Consider the following 19442-nt stretch of genomic DNA (forward strand, 5'->3'; position numbering starts at 1 on the left):
TCTGTACCGCTTATCCTCAGTAGGGTCACGGGGCTGATGGAGCCCATCCTGCCATCTTCAGGCAGTGGCCAGAGGACACAGAGACAGATAACTCACTCTCCATTCACACCTAGGGACAATTTGGACCGGCCAATTAATCTGAAATGCATGTTTTTGGAATGCCGGAGTGCCCGGAGGAAACCCACGCAGGCACAGGGAGAACATGCAAACTCCACACAGGAAGGTTCGATCTCATGACCTCAGAACTGTGCCGCACACGCGCTAACCACTGCGCTGCCGTGTTGCCCTATCACTGGTATATTATGCATTGGTGTTTTTTAGTTTTTCAGTAGAAGCATAATTGATTTCCAAAGCAGTATTTTAGTAGTACTTTTGTAGATCTTTTGTAGTATTTCCACAGGAGTATTTGTCATATTTCTTTAGTATTTTTGCAATATTACGAGCACCGGATCGCTGTTTGTTTCCCCGCACCTGACTTCCTCGATTCTCCAATAAAGCTTTGTTTGAAACATTACGCGTTTGGGTCTACCATCTGACATTATTACCCACAAAATAAAATCATTTTCATCGTGACCAAAACCACTAGTATATTAAAAAGAATTTTAACGCCTCAATCTCACAATGTTTTAAAAGTACATTCATGTTTCAGCCAATAATTCTCTATTTATAGTTTGCAGAAGGGCAGCACGGCGGAAGAGTGGTTAGCGCGTATGCGGCACAGTTTTGAAGTCATGGGATCAAACCTGCCTGTGTGGAGTTTGCATCTTCTCCCTGTGCCGGCGTGGGTTTCCTCCGGGCGCTCCGACATTCCAAAAACATGCATTTCAGGTTAATTGGCCGGTCCAAATTATCCCTAGGTGTGAATGGAGATTGAGTTATCTCTCTCTGGAATATGAATATGAATCAAATGATGACTCACAACACGTGGTAAGCTTTCTCTCCTGGCTTTGATCTCTTTGATCTCAGGCAAAACTAACATAAAATGCGACAGAAACGAAATGAAAATCAATCCAAACAGCTTGCCAACATCATTTTTGCCGTTCCATGTATTCCGTTACTCCCCAAGCCTGTACAAAATTGAGTCATTTTATTCATATTTAGTTTATTTTGTCTTTTATTAGCATATTTGGTATCGGAGTAATCCAAAAGTCATTGAAAGTAATCCAGTTAAAGTAACCCTACCCAACCCTGTTTATAACCTTATCTTCTTTGTTCCTTTATATTGTGTAAATTATAACCTTATCTTCTTTGTTCCTTTATCTTCTTTGTTTTCTTTTATCCTCACTGTTAAATGTGAACCTGGAGTGCCACGCCCAATTTCGTTGTCACAATATGTTCAACCCATTTTGTAACAATGACAATAAAGGTATATTCTATTCCATTCTATCGGTTTCGGGAAGTGCCTTAGGCGGCATAGGGAGAGAAGTTAATACTTAGGCTTCAGGTCCAGCCTACTTCTTTGGCTATTCTATGTTAAAACTCTCATAAGCTAACCCAGCCGAGCCAGTATCTTATCGACCCCAGATCCATTACCCATGAAACGGATGACTTGGAGCAACAACTCATGGTGAACTGCCATGGCGGAGACCTGGCTCAATTCTAAGATTTCTTTTGAATAGAATAGACAAGATACCCAAAGCTAGCGTTCAGCTAGCCTGCGGCACTCTACAGGGAGTGCAGAATTATTAGGCAAGTTGTATTTTTGAGGATTAATTTTATTATTGAACAACAACCATGTTCTTAATGAACCCAAAAGTCTCAATAATATCAAAGCTGAATATTTTGGAAGTTGGAGTGGGGCTTTTTTAGTTTTAGCTGTTTTAGGAGGATATCTGTGTGTGCAGGTGACTATTACTGTGCATAATTATTAGGCAACTTAACAAAAAACAAATGTATACCCATTTCAATTATTTATTTTCATCAGGGAAACCAATATAACAGCTCAACATTCACAAATATACATTTCTGACATTCAAAAACAAAACAAAAACAAATCAGTGACCAATATAGCCACCTTTCTTTGCAAGGACACTCAAAAGCCTGCCATCCATGGATTCTGTCAGTGCTTTGATCTGTTCACGATCAACATTGCGTGCAGCAGCAACCACAGCCTCCCAGACACTGTTCAGAGAGGTGTACTGTTTTCCCTCCTTGTAAATCTCACATTTGATGAGGGACCACAGGTTCTCTATGGGGTTCAGATCAGGTGAACAAGGAGGCCATGTCATTAGTTTTTCTTCTTTTAGACCCTTTCTTGCCAGCCACGCTGTGGAGTACTTGGATGCGTGTGATGGAGCGTTGTCCTGCATGAAAATCATGTTTTTCTTGAAGGATGCGGACTTCTTCCTGTACCACTGCTTGAAGAAGGTGTCTTCCAGAAACTGGCAGTAGGACTGGGAGTTGAGCTTGAGTCCATCCTCAACCCGAAAAGGCCCCACAAGCTCATCTTTGATGATACCAGCCCATACCAGTACCCCACCTCCACCTTGCTGGCGTCTGAGGCGGACTGGAGCTCTCTGCCCTTTACCGATCCAGCCACGGGCCCGTCCATCTGGCCCATCAAGACTCACTCTCATTTCATCAGTCCATAAAACCTTAGAAAAATCCGTCTTGAGATTTTTCTTGGCCCAGTCTTGACGTTTCAGCTTGTATGTCTTGTTCAGTGGTGGTCGTTTTTCAGCCTTTCTTACCTTGGCCATGTCTCTGAGTATTGCACACCTTGTGCTTTTGGGCACTCCAGTGATGTTGCAGCTCTGAAATATGGCAAAACTGGTGGCAAGTGGCATCTTGGCAGCTGTACGCTTGACTTTTCTCAGTTCACGGGCAGTTATTTTGCGCCTTGGTTTTTCTACACGCTTCTTGCGACCCTGTTGACTATTTTGAATGTAACGCTTGATTGTTCGATGATCACGCTTCAGAAGCTTGGCAATTTTAAGAGTGCTGCATCCCTCTGCAAGATATCTCACTATTTTTGACTTTTCAGAGCCTGTCAAGTCCCTCTTCTGACCCATTTTGCCAAAGGAAAGGAAGTTGCCTAATAATTATGCACACCTGATATAGGGTGTTGATGTCATTAGACCACACCCCTTCACATTACAGAGATGCACATCACCTGATATGCTTAATTGGTAGTAGGCTTTTGAGCCTATACAGCTTGGAGTAAGACAACATGCATAAAGAGGATGATGTGGTCAAAATACTCATTTGCCTAATAATTCTGCACTCCCTGTATTCTATTCTATTCTATTCTATAAATGACACTATGTAACAGCGAACCAAATCAGGCCAAAAACAAGCACCAGCGAAGACAAAAGACCAGAAAGAAAGAACCACTTCAACGAACGCAGCGCCGTAAAGTTTTGATATCCATGGCACGTCCTCCAAACCAACCCGGAATCCATTTCCCCTCTGCGTTCCTTTGACTGGCGTGCCCGTGATTGTCAGGATGATGGGCCTTTTTTGGACATTCTTATTTTCTTGAGCTTTTCTTCCCTCGCCGACTCATCCTCCAGGCGGGACAACTCGTATATCCTGTGGAGAAAAGTGCTGGGGGCTCCCATCGCGGGGTCCGGGTACCACTCACCTACATGAGAAAGGAAAAACAAAAGAAGTGACCTCCATTTGCCAATCTTAAATGAAGATGTATATATATTGTTGGAATTTCTTGTTAAATCAACACAAACTTCAATTAATCATCTGACTCCAATTTGTGACCTTTCCCAATCACCACTCATCCAAACAATTTGCTCGCTCTTTTCTGCATAGAAAGTTCTCCAGAAGCCGGCATTTTCACTCACGAGTCGATTTATTTCTAACACACAAATCAATACAGCTCTGCACGCTTCTCCTTCCAAAAGCCGACTCTTCTCCTTCTTCCGAGTTGCTCAGCAAAGAATCTCCTCCGCCACTTGGCTTGCTCCCATTGGTCTCCCGTCCCGGAAGAATGGCGCGTCAACCTCCTCCGCCTCGGCCCCCAGACAGCTGGTCACCTCCCACTGCCTGAGAGCTGCCCCACGTCAAAATCTACTCCAGAAAACGTTTGCACAAAACACAGAGAGTCCAACAGACACACCCAAATTCAAACTTCCATATTCCTTTATATATATACACCACAGCCATATCCCCCTAGTGGGAGGTGGCTAGAGTCATTTCTGACTCTTTTTGGAAGATTGATTCAGAGGAGGGGATTCCCAGCCCCCTCGCTCAACCCAACTGAGGTGTTGGGAGTCATTAGGTGACCAAACCTCCCAATTCCAACCCCTAATGCTGAACGCCAAGCAGGAAGGCAACGGGTACCAACGTTTAAGTCTTAGGTATGACTCGGCCGAGGCTTGAACCACAACCTCCCAGTCTCGGGGCGGGCGCCACACCCCCAAAGCCACCGAGCCGAGAAGGAAGATAAATGAGGAAATACATGCAAAGTATAAGCATTGCCAAGAAGAGAACCGCAGGTTCGAGAGCGTTGAACCAAAGTCTTATTCTTCTATCGATTGGCAGCACAAGAAAGCAATACATAAACTGTGGCATACAATGTTTATTGTTTTTCCTTGACCTATAAACAATGTATATTTGCTGATCCCTTTGAATAAAAGGAACAATAGAACAATAGAGGTTATCCTCCACTATGAGAAATATCCATGCAATACTATCACTTATTCTATTGTTTTGGGCCGAGGTACGCACCAAATCAGAACCATTGGACTCACTATCGCCCTCTTCCATGAGGCAAGAGAATGACTTGCCTTTGCTCTAAAAATGCTGGTCTACTAGTGATCCAAGATTGATTGATTATTGCTCCAGCGAAGGTCGGGGGGTCCCGTTCCTGTGCGTTGAGCCGACCAGATGAACCAGGTTTTTCCAATGCTGGCGGTCTTGTGCCAGCTGTTCTGCATCCTCTACAGCAACTCCGTGTTGTTGGAGGTCGCCCGCAACGACGTCGAGCCATCGAGTGCGGGCTTTCCTTCGTGGTCGTCTCCAGCCTGCGGCCTTTGGGTCAAACTGGAGAATGGCTCATGTCAGATGGTCTGGTGGTAGACGAAGGACATGGCCAAACCAGCGGGTGCGGCGTTGTGCGACCAAGGAAGATGCTCAGGGCTGGCACGTGCGGGCTCTGAGCTCTTTATTGGAGGCTCGCTGGGGCCACCTGATGTTCTCGATAGTTCTGAGAGCCCTGCTATCAAAACCGTCGATTCTTGTGGCCAGGGTGTCGTTCAGGGGCCATGTTTCTGAGCCATAAAGCAGGATAGAGAGTATGGCGAGGTTGTAAATGCGGAGCTTAGTCTTGCGTGCGATGGTCTGGTGCCGCCAGAGTGGTTTCCAGAGAGACTGCAGAGCAGATGCTGCCAGGGCTCTTCTGCGGAGAATCTCTGGTTTTAGGTCCCCATTGTCTGTCACCATGGACCCCAGATACACAAAGCTCTTGACAGGCTCTACGATGTCGCTACCAATTTGGATAGGAGGTGGATCTGGTCCATCACCGACATACATGAACTTGGTTTTCGTCCAACTCACTTGGAGGCCAAGCCGCGCTGCCTCTTCGCTGTAAATGCCCAGAGCGTCTCTCAGCTGGCTGTAGGAAGTGCTGAGCATGATGGTGTCGTCAGCATACTCCAGGTCAGTCAGGTGGTAGTTGCCGAAAGACACTCGGGGATGCGCTCACTAACCCTGAACAAGAATTCTTCATTTTCCTCATGGTAAGGTTTTTGAGTTTTTCCTTGCCCTCATGTGGGTTTTGAATCAGGGGATGGTGTAATAATAGTCTGTGGTTTGCAGTAATCTGTGGTCTGTGCAGCCCTTTGAGACTCCTTGTGATTAAGGCCTATACAAATAAACAGGATATGACGTGACTTGAGGTTTTTGAGTTTTTCCTTGCCCTCATGTAGGTTTTAGATCATGGGATTGTATCATAATAGCATGTGGTTTGCAATAGTCTTTGGTCTGTGCTACCCTTTCAGACTCCTCGTGATTAAGGGCTATACAAATAAAAAGGACTTGACTTGAGGTTTTTGAGTTTTTCCTTGCCCTCATGTAGGTTTTAGATCATGGGATTGTATCATAATAGCATGTGGTTTGCAATAGTCTTTGGTCTGTGCTACCCTTTCAGACTCCTCGTGATTAAGGGCTATACAAATAAAAAGGACTTGACTTGAGGTTTTTGAGTTTTTCCTTGCCCTCATGTAGGTTTTAGATCAGTGGATGGTGTGATCACAGTCTGTGGTTTGCAATAATCTGTGGTCTGTGCAGCCCTTTGAGACTCCTTGTGTTTAGGGGAGGTCCCAAATAAACATGACTTGACTCATTCTAAAATTCCCCATCAAAATATCACTATCGGTTCTGAAAATATTTGACGTCAGTTTCCAATAATGTTTAATGAATAAAAAAGTGATTAAAACAAAAAAAGTCATGTTTTGGAGAAAAAAAACATTCCAGGACGATTTTAAAGAGCGGAATTGTTGAGAGTAGGAGGCCAAGTACCACTTTGGCCCTTCATCGATTGTGTGGATTATTTAGTGCCCCCTACATGATAAAAAAAGAACTTAAAAAAAGTATATTCATTTGAATAATCAAAAATCCATGAACTATTTAATAAACATGTGGTTTTTTTTTCAAAGAAGTCTTTGGTCAAAGAATTTACAGATATTTAACATAAGCCTAACATTAAGAGAGCTGGCATGATTTCCCACCATCTTGCTGCAACGGGCATTCAAAAACCTCTAAACGAGTATTTAGTTTGTATTGTGCTTATTAGCACTTGTTTTGGGTTGCACTATACATAGAGCAACATCTAGTGGCCAAACAATACAACAGTCCCTTTCAACTGAATTTTGCAAAGTCAAAACTGTTCGGCTGTGTTCAAAATGGGAAGTAATTCTAAAGGGCCCACCGTTTCTGGCCATGGCGCCCAATTGGCCCCGCCCGTGTGGCGCCAGCGGCGGCTCATTGACAGATTGGCTTTCCGTCTACTTAAGCTCAGTGCTCTCATTCTTCCTTTGTCAGTCTGTCAACGAACCTCTGGGTTTTGACTGTTTCCTGTTGGTATTCCCTGTCCGGTATTGTTCCGGTTTATTTTTGTCCTGTTAAATATCGGTTTCCAGTTTCGTTCCCGTCTATTTTTGTCCTGTTCATTATTCTCTCCAGTTTTCGTTCCCGTCTAGTTTGTCCTGTTTACTTTCGATATCCTGTTTCATTATCAATCCTGTCTGTCCATCCTGTCCGGTATCGACCCGATCTGTCCGATATCTACCCGGGCAATTGGTATCGATCTCTTCAGCCTCTGGCTTCCTATCATTTCACGCCAGACTGCTGCCTAACGTGCATGACTTCCCATTTCCCGTAAAATAAAAGGCTTGTGTGAGAAACGTCACGCGTTTGGGTCCTGATCCTGTTCTGGTTCATGACAGTTTCACAGAAAGGAGACCTTCACCTTAAACATTTTGTTTTCTTTTATGTATTAGAAGAAATGCTAAGAAGTATTTACTTACACTTCAGATTGCCTTTCAGAGTGCCGAAAGTTGTATACTGGATAATTCCCTTTGGACCTGTGGAGATGGTATGAGAACATTTCTTACTTAGATGGAGAGCATATTTAATGGCAAATTTAAGACCACCCTCATCAAATACCTGCTGGACCTGAAGGTCTGCTCTGGAAAAGTGTGTGAGTGAGTAGACGGGAAAATGTGATTGGACAGACGTTGGAGTTGTTTCTTTCAGAGTAGCTGCAGAGAACGAAGAACAATAACTGATACAGAAATTGAGTTGCATGTTAAAATACCTTTGCACCACACCCTGGTTTTATTTGAAATCGAAATGATGTGTGAAAATCATTGTGATGGATTTTTTCTCAGTGTGTTCGGAATTTGTTCTTGACAGGTTTTGAAAACAGAGGCCGGAAACATGACCAGTTCCTGGTAATTTATGGTGAAATTTTACTCAAAATGCTTGAAGGATTTTACACAGTTTACTATAAAGGATTTTATACGATTAAATCCAAGTTACATTCATCGAATGCAATGAAGATTTTCACTGAGTGGGCTTCAGGTCACGCTGTTCCGAATTCGGAATGTTTTGGCCGGGGAATTTTGACAAAGGACGTCAGGCATTGTTTTGATAAGCGCTCTGCTGTTTAAGTTTTACAGACATCGAGGCGAGGGGGTGGACCCCACGTGGGGGCTTTCATTGGCACGCCCATGGGAGGAGCCGGCACACCAGCTTGCGGGAAAAACGTGGGCAGAGGAAGAAAGGCATAAGATCGAGAGAGGAGGCTTGACAGAGACTCGAGCGACACTAATTCGGCTGATTCGATGGAGTTCACTTAGTTAAATTGTTTAGGAACTTAAATCTGCCCCCGTGTGGAAATGCCGGTCTCTTGTCCATCTTTTCTTTCAAGAACTGAGCGCGCATTGTTAGGTGAATCTAGGTTGTGTTTGGTTAATGGAGTCACATAACTAATTGGAACAATTTGGTAAACGGTACATTAGAATATTTAAATTCCTAACAAGCTCAATCCTTCATAATATATTGGTATTTGTTTAAATGGATGAAAGCAGGCCTTTAGTGAGATCTTCTTGGGAATGTGCTTAGAAATTCAGAACTGGATGGAGTTAGTGTTCCCTGTCCATTCGAGAAGTAAGGTGATATAAGACAACTGAAGTTACATATGAAGAAAGCATAAATCCTCACGACTAAGTATGGGCAGTAACAATTCAATACTACAACACTACCTCACGACCATGGACCTCCATGCATAGCCGTGTGAGAAGATCTTTAATCTAAAAAGCGTCCAAACGCAAGGTCAGAATCAACTTCAGGTGTCTAGGTAATACCGCCACTTGCAGGTTAAGTTAAGAGTATTTATCCAGTCCACTATCTGCACTGCTTGTCCTCAGTAGGGTCGCGGGGGTGCTGGTGCCCATCCCAGCTATCGCAGGGCACACAGAGACAGACAACTCCCACCGAGGGCAATCAAGAGAACATGCAAACTCCGCAAAGGAAGGCTGGTAGATGGATTTGATCCCATAACATCAGAAGGGGGAGGGTATCACAGACGGCACAATGCTTGTGTAGGCGCAGAATGTGAGTTGACAATGATTAACGTACTAGGGCGACGAATGTCGCGAGAGTACCTGTGAGCGATAATTGGGACTTTTGGGGACATTGTCGTTCTCCCAAGGCCATACGTTGTGTATTTTTGTCCTACAAGGACGAATCAAAACCTCTATTAAACAACACGCTCCACTGGTAATAGAAGTCTTAATTCCTACATCCTTTAAACGCCCCGTTAATTAAAGCTAGTTTAGCAGACCCAAAACATGTCCACTTACCATTCAAACGCTGGAGTCCCGACGACTCACCGAGGTTGCTCTTCGTGCGTCCCGTGACTCGAGAATCCCCCCCAGACGGCGTCGATGACGCTTGAAGACGCAAATTCATGTTGTATATAACGCTATAAGTACACCATTCTTTAAGTTTAACGCCTGCAGCATCGGGCATACAGTCTTGGACTGTACGATGGCTACAGCATCACGCTGCGTTGCCGTGGCAACGTGGATGCTACTACACTCACTAGGGCAGGGGTGTCAAAGTCATTTTAACTCGGGACCACACGACAGAACAAACATTCTGTCGGGGGCCGGACTAGTAGATTAAAGAGAAAGAAAAAGACAGATAAAGAAATAAGAGAAAGAGGGAGGGAAAAGAAGAGAGGGCAGAGAAAAAAAAGTTAAAAAGACACAGAGAGAAAGAGACAAAAAGCAACAAAGGAAGAGAAAAAGAGAGACACAGAGAGTGAAAGAGAGAGTGTGGGAGAAAAGGTGTGGAAGAGAGAGAGAGAAAGAAATAAATACAAGTACAGTGTCTTTGTTCGAGGCACCTGGCTTTGGCAACATCAAGTTGACATATTTCAACCTGCAGCTTGTTTTTCTCTTGCGCTTCTCTGAGTGTTGTCTTGTGGGCGGGTTTCGATCCCTTAGCTGGCCTGATTTGGCCCGCGGGCCGCCTGTTTGACACCCTTGATTTATTAGAGAGAAAGAATAAGAGAGATAAATAAATAAAAGGGGGGGAGAGAGAGGGCGGGACAAAGAAAGAAAAAGAGAGGGAGAGAGCGTGAGAAACAAGAGGTAAAAAGTCATGAGAGAGGGGGAAAAGAAAGGGAGAGCAACAAAGAAATCCAAAGAGAAAGACAGGAGAGAAAAGAAAGCGCAGAGTAGGAAGAGAGAAAAGGAAGTTAGAGCAAAAGAGGTTAAACACAGAGAGAGAAAGAGACAAAGAGCAACAAAGGAAGAGAAAAAGAGAGACACATAGAGTGAAAGAGACAGGGACAGAGTGGGAGAAAAGAGAGAGAGAGAGAAATACAAGTACAGTGTCTCTGTGAGGCAGCTGGCTTTGCCAACATATTTCAACCTGCAGCTCGTTTTTCTCTTGCGCTTCTCTGAGTGTTGTGTCGCGGGCCGGATTCAATCCCTTAGCGGGCCCGATCTGGCCCGCCTGCTTGACACCTGTGCACTAGGGATTTCTCCTATACAGTTGCAAAAAGGTGGCTGCAGGCAGAACCGGCCCAAGGCATAAGCGAGCTAACCGGATGCTTAGGGCCCCGCAAACACTAGGGGCCCCCCCAAGAGTGGTTAACTTTTTGGTGCTGACCATGTCCCTATTGTCATTTTATGTGTCCACTCAAAAATACTTCTGCAAAAATACTACACAACAACCAAAAAACTATATATCACTATTGTGCATAAAGCAAGGACCCTTATATTATATTTTGCTTTCATTCTGAAAATAATAGTAAAGGTTTACTGCACACATACTACAACAGTAATACTATATAACAAAATACGACTACAGGATTATTTACTCAAAAATACAACTACAGTAAAATTGCAACAATACTAAAGAAATATGACAAATGCTACCAAATTCTACAAAAATACCGCTTTGGAAAAACATCAATAATAATTCTACTAAAATATTTAAACAATAGCAATGTATAATACTTACTACAAGAGGTTTACAACAAAAATACAGCACATTACACATAGCGATACTATAAAAATTCTCATATGGAAAGGTCATAAAAATACTACTAAAGTCAAATTAAAGTAACACCGTACTATAGAACTATATTTTTTTATGGAAATGTTCTTAAACAGAGGTAGTAAAAAAGTACTAGATGTTTAACAAATCCACTTACAAAATACATAGATACTACAGAAATACTTGATAAAATATACTTCAGAAACAAAAATTAAACTATAGTAAAACTACAGAACTTCGGTATATATCGACCATAGAATTACAAAAAACTACAGTAACAATTCTATTTAACTATACTAACTAAACTATTTCACAAAAAGTGCTTAAAACCTAATATACTTTTTTGGCTCGAATAATGGGCGTTTCGACACCAATTGGATGAAATTTAAAAAGTACAACATGTCACATGCGGCCTCAGTTCCAAAAAGTGGAATAGAACATGGTATGTTATAGTAGGTATTAAAATTAATAGGGGGCCCTAGGCGTGCAGCTCCCTGAGGACCTCACATGGACCCTCAACACCACACAGCTGGCCGGGGAAGCTCAACAGCAACTGTACTTCCCGAGGAGGCTGAGGAAGTTTGGAATGTCGAGCAAGATCCTCAGCAACTTCTACAGCTGCACCGTGGAGAACATCCCGACTAGCAGCATCGCTGTTTAGCCCAGTGTTATGCCGAGAAATGCATCCCCTCGCTACTGCAACCACTTTTACCTCGTTTTACCTCACCTTTATATCACTTTTCGGGAATGTAATGGCAAACATATAACCAAAACCACTTCGTCTTGCATTTGTTGGGAATGCAATACAACTTAAACCATTCCGTCTTTGCATTTGTTGTGAATGTAATCGAACGGCCATGCACACCGTATACTAATCACTTTTGAGCAGGTAACATGTTTATTTTGCCTTTTTCTATTCAAATTGCTCGTATTGAAACAGTTATGCACTCTGCCATAAAGCTTATTTCAGCATAATAAGTTTTACGGTAGAGTGCATAACAGTCCTCAAAAATGATTTATATACGGTGTGCATTACCGTCCGATTACATTCTCAAGAAATACAAAGACGGAATGGTTTTTTAAGTTGTATTACATTCCCAACAAATGCAAGACGAAGTGGTTTTGGTTATATGTTGGCCATTACATTCTTGAAAAGTAATATAAAACGCGGTTATAGTAGTGAGGGGATGCAAATCTCGGCATAACACCGGCACTATCACAGTATCAGACGCCTGCAGAGAATGGTTCAGAAAGCCCAGAGGATCACCAAGACTCCACTGCCCGCTCTGCAGAGCATATACAACCGCCAAGTCCACAAGAGGGCTGCTTGTCATTGTTTTGCATATCATCAAGCAAATATCTCTTTTTGCACTAGTTATCTAGGTAATTTAGACTTCTCCAGGTAACCATCTAGCTTCCGGCCTGACTATTTGGATGCATCTCTAAGCTTTTCATCTAGCCCTCCTGGTTTGTGACCTGAGTATTAACTTGAAATTATGAATATCTTATTTGGCATTTGGATACAATATAAACAAAGTTATTGATTCACTTATCCCATATTTTGCTGATAATATACCCGTGGTAACAAAAATATTTGATATTGTAAGTGTCACATTTCACAATTTTGTTTGCTATGTAAAGCCCCTTGAACCTTTTTGTGATAAAGGGCCATACAAATAAGTACCATTTTGAATGCTTCCATTACATGGAAGACGGTACAACTACCAACAGTGAACAATGTTTAGAATGTTGCACATTTTAGAACACCAATTAGTTATCTTTAATCTATCTTCTCATCACAATCAATTACTTAAGTAATTCAATTTACATTAAAATAGAACCAAAAGCAGATTACTTAAACAAGAGTCAAAGCGAACGTTAAACACTTTATTGGACATCGAGTCTTGTACAAACCTGAAAAAAAACAAAAAACGAACATCAGTTTGCATCGTATCCACATGGATCTTCTACATGCACACAGGTACACGTGGCTTCAGACAACATTGGCTTATCTTTAGCTTATTTTCACCATTGTCGATAAGACGGGGAAAAAAGTTGAACATCCTGAGCCACGGCAATGAGACAGCTTAATGGGTCTGCAGGCCACTTACTGTTTTAGTTCATTCTCCGGATCATTCTGTTGATCTGATCCTCTCTGTTGCCTGCGTCACCCCCCTCTACAAAGTGAGTGGTCTTCTTATTCATGCCTCCGCGGGGCGACGACAATTTGAAGGGCCACAGGTAGTTGTTGGCATGTTTGAAGTTCTTTCCAACGGTGTAAATCTCATGGATGAGGTCCTCAATACAAATAATGCCACGTTTGCCTGCATTTGAAAAATAAAGCATTAAGTGGACAATACACTAAAACTAAAAACATGACGCAAATACACCCAAGCGTGTGATTTCAGACACAATTGGCTTAATTTCGATATTTTTTCACCATTGTCGATAAGACGGGGAAAAAAGGTGTGCATCATAAATCTGTTACATCTGCTCGGACAGTAAGGTTATAGCCGCTGCATTCAAAAAGTCCCTTCAAGTGTGTGTACTTTACCAAGACATTTCTTGATCAGGCCGTTGTCGGTGAGGGCAATCCTCTTCTTCTTGATCGTGCCATGGCCACGTTTGTAGATGAGCTCCCGCACAGATTTCAGGTTGGGATACCTGAAATGTTTTAAAATGAAGATAACATTTAGTATTGGACATGTTAAAATGTTATCAATTTTAACTCTACACAGAATGTTTTAATGGGAATGTAATTTCAGACAAAACTGGCTTAGTTAGCTTGTTTTCACCATTGTCGATATGACGGGGAAAAAAGTTATGCATCATTAACCACATTCCCAGTGTTTACATGTATGAGATTTTAAAAGTTCAGGTTTTAATGTTCCATTTCTCAAAATTTGCAGTTTTTAATAGAATATTTAAATGCATGCCTACGTTATTGAATAGGGATGGAAGAAAAACAAATCTAGTTAAATCAGATGACCAGTTAAAGAGTTTAATTTGGGATTCAAATTACCACAACCTCAAAACCGAATACAATATGGTGCCTGATGGGATGGATATAGATGTATAAATATATAGAAAATATGCAGAAGGACATGCAACCAACTTTTACAAAATGTTAGGATTTTTGTCTTTGTTTCCACCCCAATTCACAATACCCAGAAATTAGGAAATCATTCTGAAGAATAACCATTCGCCTGCATCTTGGGTTTTTATTAGTGAGTGGCAACATTTTAGTAAAGGTAGATCAAGTCAAAGTTTATAAAAGCCAAGGACTAATCTAAAAAGTACACAAGTTTTTACTTTGCGATTTTACGTAATAAAATTATGATCAGACAAATGCATTTTAGTTGGATTAGGTCCGCTTTGACCACGTACTCACCCCCATGCAATGTAAGGTTCTGCAATTCTGAGCATGTTGATTGAAGCCTTGTTAAGCTTGACAAAGACACCGTTGAAGATCTGTCGAAGCCGCAAGAGTTGCAGAACTTTGCGGACTTTTGGGCTGACGCCATTGATACTGCAAAACACGAAATGCTCACTTAGCAACTTGAAACCGAAGCCAATATAATACATGTTAAGACTTTTGTGTTTTCAGAACCATTTTGGCTTAATTGAATGACAATAAAATCACCATAGTCGATAAGTCGGGGAAAGAGTAGTCATCAGCAAACAAATCACTCCAGCAAAGTTAAAATTTTGCAGTGTTCACTTACCCTCTGATCCGAATAACGAATGCCAATTTGGGCTCAGCGGGCACATAGTAGTTTCCGACTTTGCGTGCAGATCGTGAATTGCGAATCTCACGCCGGTACGCTTGCCTGTACTCCTTTCTGTACTGCTCAGCCCTCTTGTAGATGACTTTACGTTCTGCTTTGCGGGCCTAAAAAACAACAGGCAGGTCACAATGAGATCACAACAGCCACGTCAGACATACATTGTAGTATCAACAGGGTTGGGTAGGGTTACTTTAACTGGATTACTTTCAATTACGCCAATACCAAATATGCTAAAAGACAAATGAAACTAAATATGAATAAAATGATGACTCACAACACGTGGTAAGCTTTCTCTCCTGGCTTTGATCTCCGGCAAAACTAACATCAAATGCGACAGAAACAAAGTGAAAATAAATCCTAACAGCATGCTAACATCATTTTTGCCGTTACATGTATTCCGTTACTCCCCAAGCATGCACAAAATTTAGTCACTTTATTCATATTTAGTTTCTTTTGTCTTTAATAGCATTTTGGTATTGGAGTAATCCAAAAGTAATCCAGTGAAAAAGTAACCCTACCCAACTCTGAGTATCAATGCAATTTACCTTTTTCCGCACCAATCGCCCCTTGATGCGAGCGGCCTGGCGAACGGCAAACGCCTTTCGCTTTTTTAAAAGGCTCTCGGGGACCGACGGGACCCTCTTTTCCTTCTTTTCTCTGAAAAACGAATGACGAATTCGGTCATGTTGGACTGCGTGTAGGGCATATGTAGTAAAACATGCCAGCGGCGGACTCAATCTAACTAGCGAGGTGGCTAAGCTAACCAGATTCCACCGACACATAAATAAACTAACATAAGTACAACATTTAACCTACAATTGTTAAATCCACGAACAAAATACAATAATAGACGGCAGCCATATTGTTATTCGGTGTGACTATAGCCAGGTTTTGTACACGAAAATTTTAACGATAGCTAACAAACCACAGGTTCTAAAGTTTATCTGTAATGCATCCGTTTTCAAAAATACAAGCACAACTTAAAAGGTATAAGAGGAAAGAACAAACTGAACAGAGAAAACTCGTCTGAACACGTGTGTAATCTCAGGATTATTTAAGATTCGGCTTCGCCGAATGCACTCACTCTGCCTCCGCCATTGCGCCCACCGAGAAAGAGGAAATTTTCGATGCGCATGTGCAGCTTGAAGGGTGAAGGACCCATAAAGCTGTCCTTTCAGCTGCCTGATCAGAAATAGTCACTCTTCTGGTATCGTCATTCCGAGTTGGAAGCTGGGAGTGAAATTTATTAAACTAAAAAGAAAAATGACCACTAAAAACACGAATTTTTGTCCCAAAACAGACTGATGAATTTTGTGTATTTCAAATCGTCCTTTTAACAATGAAATGTTGATGCTGGGATATTAAATATCTATAATGTTCAGTATTTTAAAAAAACACTTGAAAGAGTTATAGTAACACACCTTGTTGTTTGTCTTTATACTGTATATTCACTTAATACAATTATTTAAGATGTATTTAATCACATAATTTAAAAAGCGAATTAAAACTGTTAATTGTTGAAATGATTGGTTGATTTAAATAAAACCTTATTGTTTCGGCTGTTTATTAGAATACTTTTTTAATAAATTACTTATTAAATGTCATTGCAAATGTATCAAATTTAATTAAAACATTAAATTATAAAATGTTCAATATACTAGAAATATTTTATGGTCATTGATAACACCAAAGTGTACATTGTGTACAATGAGATTAGACCCTCCACTACAAACACGTAGTAAAGGCTTGAAAGAGAAAACTGAGATAAAAAAAAGAATTTCAGAATGAAGAGGAAAATATATTTATTTATAAGGCAGTGTTTGGAGATTGGCCCAATTTCTTAGTGCATCTGAACAATAATGCAAAATAAGTCGTGCAATTTGTAACCCATTGCTTTGTTACTTTCTTAACATTTGTAACGATTTAAAATCCATATTTACAAGAAGAACATGTATTTATAAAGGTAAATAAAACGGTGTATAAGAAGCTAGTGCTTGCATGTGTGTGTTATAGTGGCGTTACCAGAGGGGGGCAGGGGTGGGCAATACCCACCCTCGGATAAGTTCTGCCCACCCAAAGAAAAGTGGATGTAGGAAAAATGAAACAAAAGAAGAAAAAGAAAAGGGAAAATGAAGATCAAAAGAAGAAAGAACAAGAAGGAAAAATCTGGAAAAAATAATTAAAAAGACAGATTTTTGGAGGACTCAATATTTTACCATTAAGAATGTAATATAAGGCACAAAATGAAATAATGATTTTTTATTTATTTAGAAAAAAATCCACTATTCTACTAAATTGTAATATCATTCATTTTTTCACTCACCATTGAGCTTTTACCTCATTTATTCATCAAACCTCTTTATGCTTTGCAATAAGTCAAGCAACTACAATCCCTGGGTGAAACAAAATCATGTCAATTTAAAACACGTATTGACTTTTCAGCGCAGCAACAGATAGTTAAAAATAATACAAGAATAAACGAAACAGTTTTTGTTTTTTAAAGCAAATCGTAAAACACATTCCCGAAAAACACTGAAAAAATAACAAATGTTTACAAATCTAAAAAAAAAAGACAAGATATGAAATTATTTTAACCGTTTATATTCTCAACAAATTTAAAGTCAAAAAGACAAAACCCATGGTAAAAAAAAATGCATATTGACCAATCACAGGGGGAAAAACGTCAAAAAGGGAGCTGGCTGTCTCTTGTTTGAAATAATGAAACCTGATCGAAGTTGCTGGATGTGCTGTTGGTTAGGTTTAACGTGCATTAGTGCTGTGTAAAAATGTTTTTAGGGTAATAATCTATCTACCTACCTACCTACCTACCTACCTACCTACCTACCTACCTACCTACCTACCCTGGTCATATCCCTCGAGAGGGGTGACCGACAGCAAGACAAACACATACAAAAGATAAACTAAAAAAGGGGAAAAGTGGTAAAAAACACACACAAAATTTTGTGGACCATGCCCAACCCGAATGCCCAAACACCCAAACAAGTTAAGCACCTCGGCACCCAAGTCGGTCACGCTTTCGTCCCTCCAGATGAAACGGGACACGAGAAAGCGGCCATGTCACTCGGGTCAGGGTGACACAACACACTCTTTCGTTCAACAGCATGGCCCGACAGCTTTTACTGGTTTACCCCTGCCGCATCATACAGGTGTCCTGTCCAGCCATTAGAACGCGTCCAAACATCCCACTATCCTTTCACAACACCTCTCCACTCATTCCTATCACCATCAAGAGCTCTAGCTTCCACTATATTAAGACCTCTTTCCTGGAGTGCACTCATAACATCATCCATCCACGTAAATCGCGGCCTTCCTCTTGGTCTCCTTCCATTGACTTCTGCTCTGTAGATCCTCTTCAACATTCACATCCATCCTCTCTATGTGTCCAAACCAACCGAGTACTCTCTTATCCACACGCTTGCTCAGTTCCACTACTACTCAAGTTCTGTCTCTCACAATTTCATTTCTCAATCTATCCAATCTTGTCACTCATAACATACTCCTCAAACACTTCATCTCAAAAACATTTAATTTCCTTCTCAAATGTGCGTTCAGGCTCCAAGTCTCTGCACCATACAACACAGTCGGCACAATCACACTCTCATACAGTCCCCTCTAAACATCCATACTCATACTCTTGTTGCTAAAATCCGTTCAATAATGTCTCAGTCGGATGCGGAAAAAAAATTCATGCGTTTGTTACCTCCCGTCTTGATTACTGTAATGCACTACTCTCTGGTCTCCCGAAGTCTAGAATCAAGTCTCTTCAGCTGGTACAAAATGCCGCAGCGAGGCTTTTAACTAGGACAAAAAAGTCCGATCACATAACACCGATTTTGGCTAACCTGCATTGGCTCCCAGTTAGCCTTAGATGTGATTTCAAGGTTCTCTTAGTATTATACAAAATCATGTATGGACTTGCTCCCTCATATCTTTCAGATTTAATTTCGCTCTATGTCCCGGTCCGAAGCCTACGATCTGAGAGTGCCGGTCTTCTGGTGATCCCAAGAGCAAAGAAGTGTTTTGCTGGTTCGAGAGCGTTCTCCATCCGGGCACCGGTGCTGTGGAATGCTCTTCCCCCTGAGATCCGATCTGCAACCTCAGTGGAAATGTTTAAATCTAAGCTTAAAACTCACTTCTACTCCATAGCATGTGAATAACCTACTCTTCTCGTCGGCTGAAAAATAGTCTGTGTAATATAGTGTAATAATCTGTTGAAGCCCTTTGAGACTCTTCGTGATTTAGGGCTATACAAATAAAAATGACTTGACTTGACTCATCACTCTCCTCAGAGCACCGAAAACCTTGCTTCCTTGATTGACTCTGTGCAATACCTCGCACTCCATTCCACCAACTGCAGCCACACCACAACCCAAGTACCAAAAGCTTTCAACTTCTTCCAGCACCCGTCCATGCAACCTTATTTCTAACGCCATGCCCACTCCATCACGTGAACACTTCATCACCTTACTCTTCCCAACATTCACACATAACTTACGCCTATAACACACTCTTCCAAACTCCATTACCAACCTTTCAATGTTTCCTCAGAAACGATTATTCTACATTCGATTAAGCATGCCTGGCAGGCCACAGACGGGAGACGTC

General features: G+C 41.4%; 2 protein-coding genes and 3 non-coding genes across 6 annotated transcripts; all 5 read right to left on the reverse strand.

Moving 5' to 3' along the window:
- Nucleotides 1-3235: 3235 nt before the first annotated feature.
- Nucleotides 3236-9528, reverse strand: c18h8orf89 (chromosome 18 C8orf89 homolog). Of its 2 annotated transcripts, XM_088322671.1 has the most exons (5): nucleotides 9321-9528; nucleotides 9123-9192; nucleotides 7621-7715; nucleotides 7482-7538; nucleotides 3236-3583 (listed from the first exon to the last, which is right to left on the reverse strand). In XM_088322671.1, the coding sequence occupies exons 1-5, from the start codon at nucleotides 9487-9489 to the stop codon at nucleotides 3441-3443; spliced, it is 534 nt and encodes a 177-aa protein (XP_088178797.1). In that variant the 5' UTR covers nucleotides 9490-9528; the 3' UTR covers nucleotides 3236-3440. The 2 variants fall into 2 exon arrangements, 1 of the variants encoding a protein (XP_088178797.1); XR_015847698.1 differs by lacking the exon at nucleotides 9123-9192.
- A 3373-nt stretch (nucleotides 9529-12901) lies between these two features.
- On the reverse strand, nucleotides 12902-16008 carry rpl7 (ribosomal protein L7). Its single transcript, XM_088322455.1, has 7 exons — nucleotides 15901-16008; nucleotides 15362-15473; nucleotides 14754-14920; nucleotides 14420-14557; nucleotides 13583-13692; nucleotides 13140-13352; nucleotides 12902-12942 (listed from the first exon to the last, which is right to left on the reverse strand). The coding sequence occupies exons 1-6, from the start codon at nucleotides 15912-15914 to the stop codon at nucleotides 13144-13146; spliced, it is 750 nt and encodes a 249-aa protein (XP_088178581.1). The 5' UTR covers nucleotides 15915-16008; the 3' UTR covers nucleotides 12902-12942; nucleotides 13140-13143.
- LOC148348747 (small nucleolar SNORD12/SNORD106) lies at nucleotides 13013-13104 on the reverse strand. The gene has a single exon (XR_015847781.1). It is a non-coding gene; the product is annotated as a small nucleolar SNORD12/SNORD106 (small nucleolar RNA).
- LOC148348748 (small nucleolar SNORD12/SNORD106) lies at nucleotides 13429-13510 on the reverse strand. Its single transcript, XR_015847782.1, has one exon. It is a non-coding gene; the product is annotated as a small nucleolar SNORD12/SNORD106 (small nucleolar RNA).
- On the reverse strand, nucleotides 13781-13870 carry LOC148348749 (small nucleolar SNORD12/SNORD106). Its single transcript, XR_015847780.1, has one exon. It is a non-coding gene; the product is annotated as a small nucleolar SNORD12/SNORD106 (small nucleolar RNA).
- Nucleotides 16009-19442: the final 3434 nt, after the last annotated feature.

The sequence above is a fragment of the Urocampus carinirostris genome, chromosome 18 (assembly GCF_059441175.1).
Source record: "Urocampus carinirostris isolate Australia breed hairy pipefish chromosome 18, RoL_Ucar_1.0, whole genome shotgun sequence".
Classification (NCBI taxonomy): domain Eukaryota; kingdom Metazoa; phylum Chordata; class Actinopteri; order Syngnathiformes; family Syngnathidae; genus Urocampus; species Urocampus carinirostris.

Excerpts from the sequence above, each read along its gene's own strand:
- rpl7 (XM_088322455.1), bottom strand. Across the intron at positions 14,921-15,361 it reads GGCGATTGGTGCGGAAAAAG|GCCCGCAAAGCAGAACGTAA; the intron begins GTAAATTGCATT and ends GTTGTTTTTTAG. Across the intron at positions 13,693-14,419 it reads GAACCTTACATTGCATGGGG|GTATCCCAACCTGAAATCTG; the intron begins GTGAGTACGTGG and ends AAAACATTTCAG.
- c18h8orf89 (XM_088322671.1), bottom strand. The coding sequence starts at position 9,489 with ATGCCCGATGCTGCAGGCGTTAAACTTAAAGAATGGTGTACTTATAGC. Across the intron at positions 9,193-9,320 it reads GGGACTCCAGCGTTTGAATG|GACAAAAATACACAACGTAT; the intron begins GTAAGTGGACAT and ends TCGTCCTTGTAG. Across the intron at positions 7,539-7,620 it reads CAGACCTTCAGGTCCAGCAG|GTCCAAAGGGAATTATCCAG; the intron begins GTATTTGATGAG and ends CCATCTCCACAG.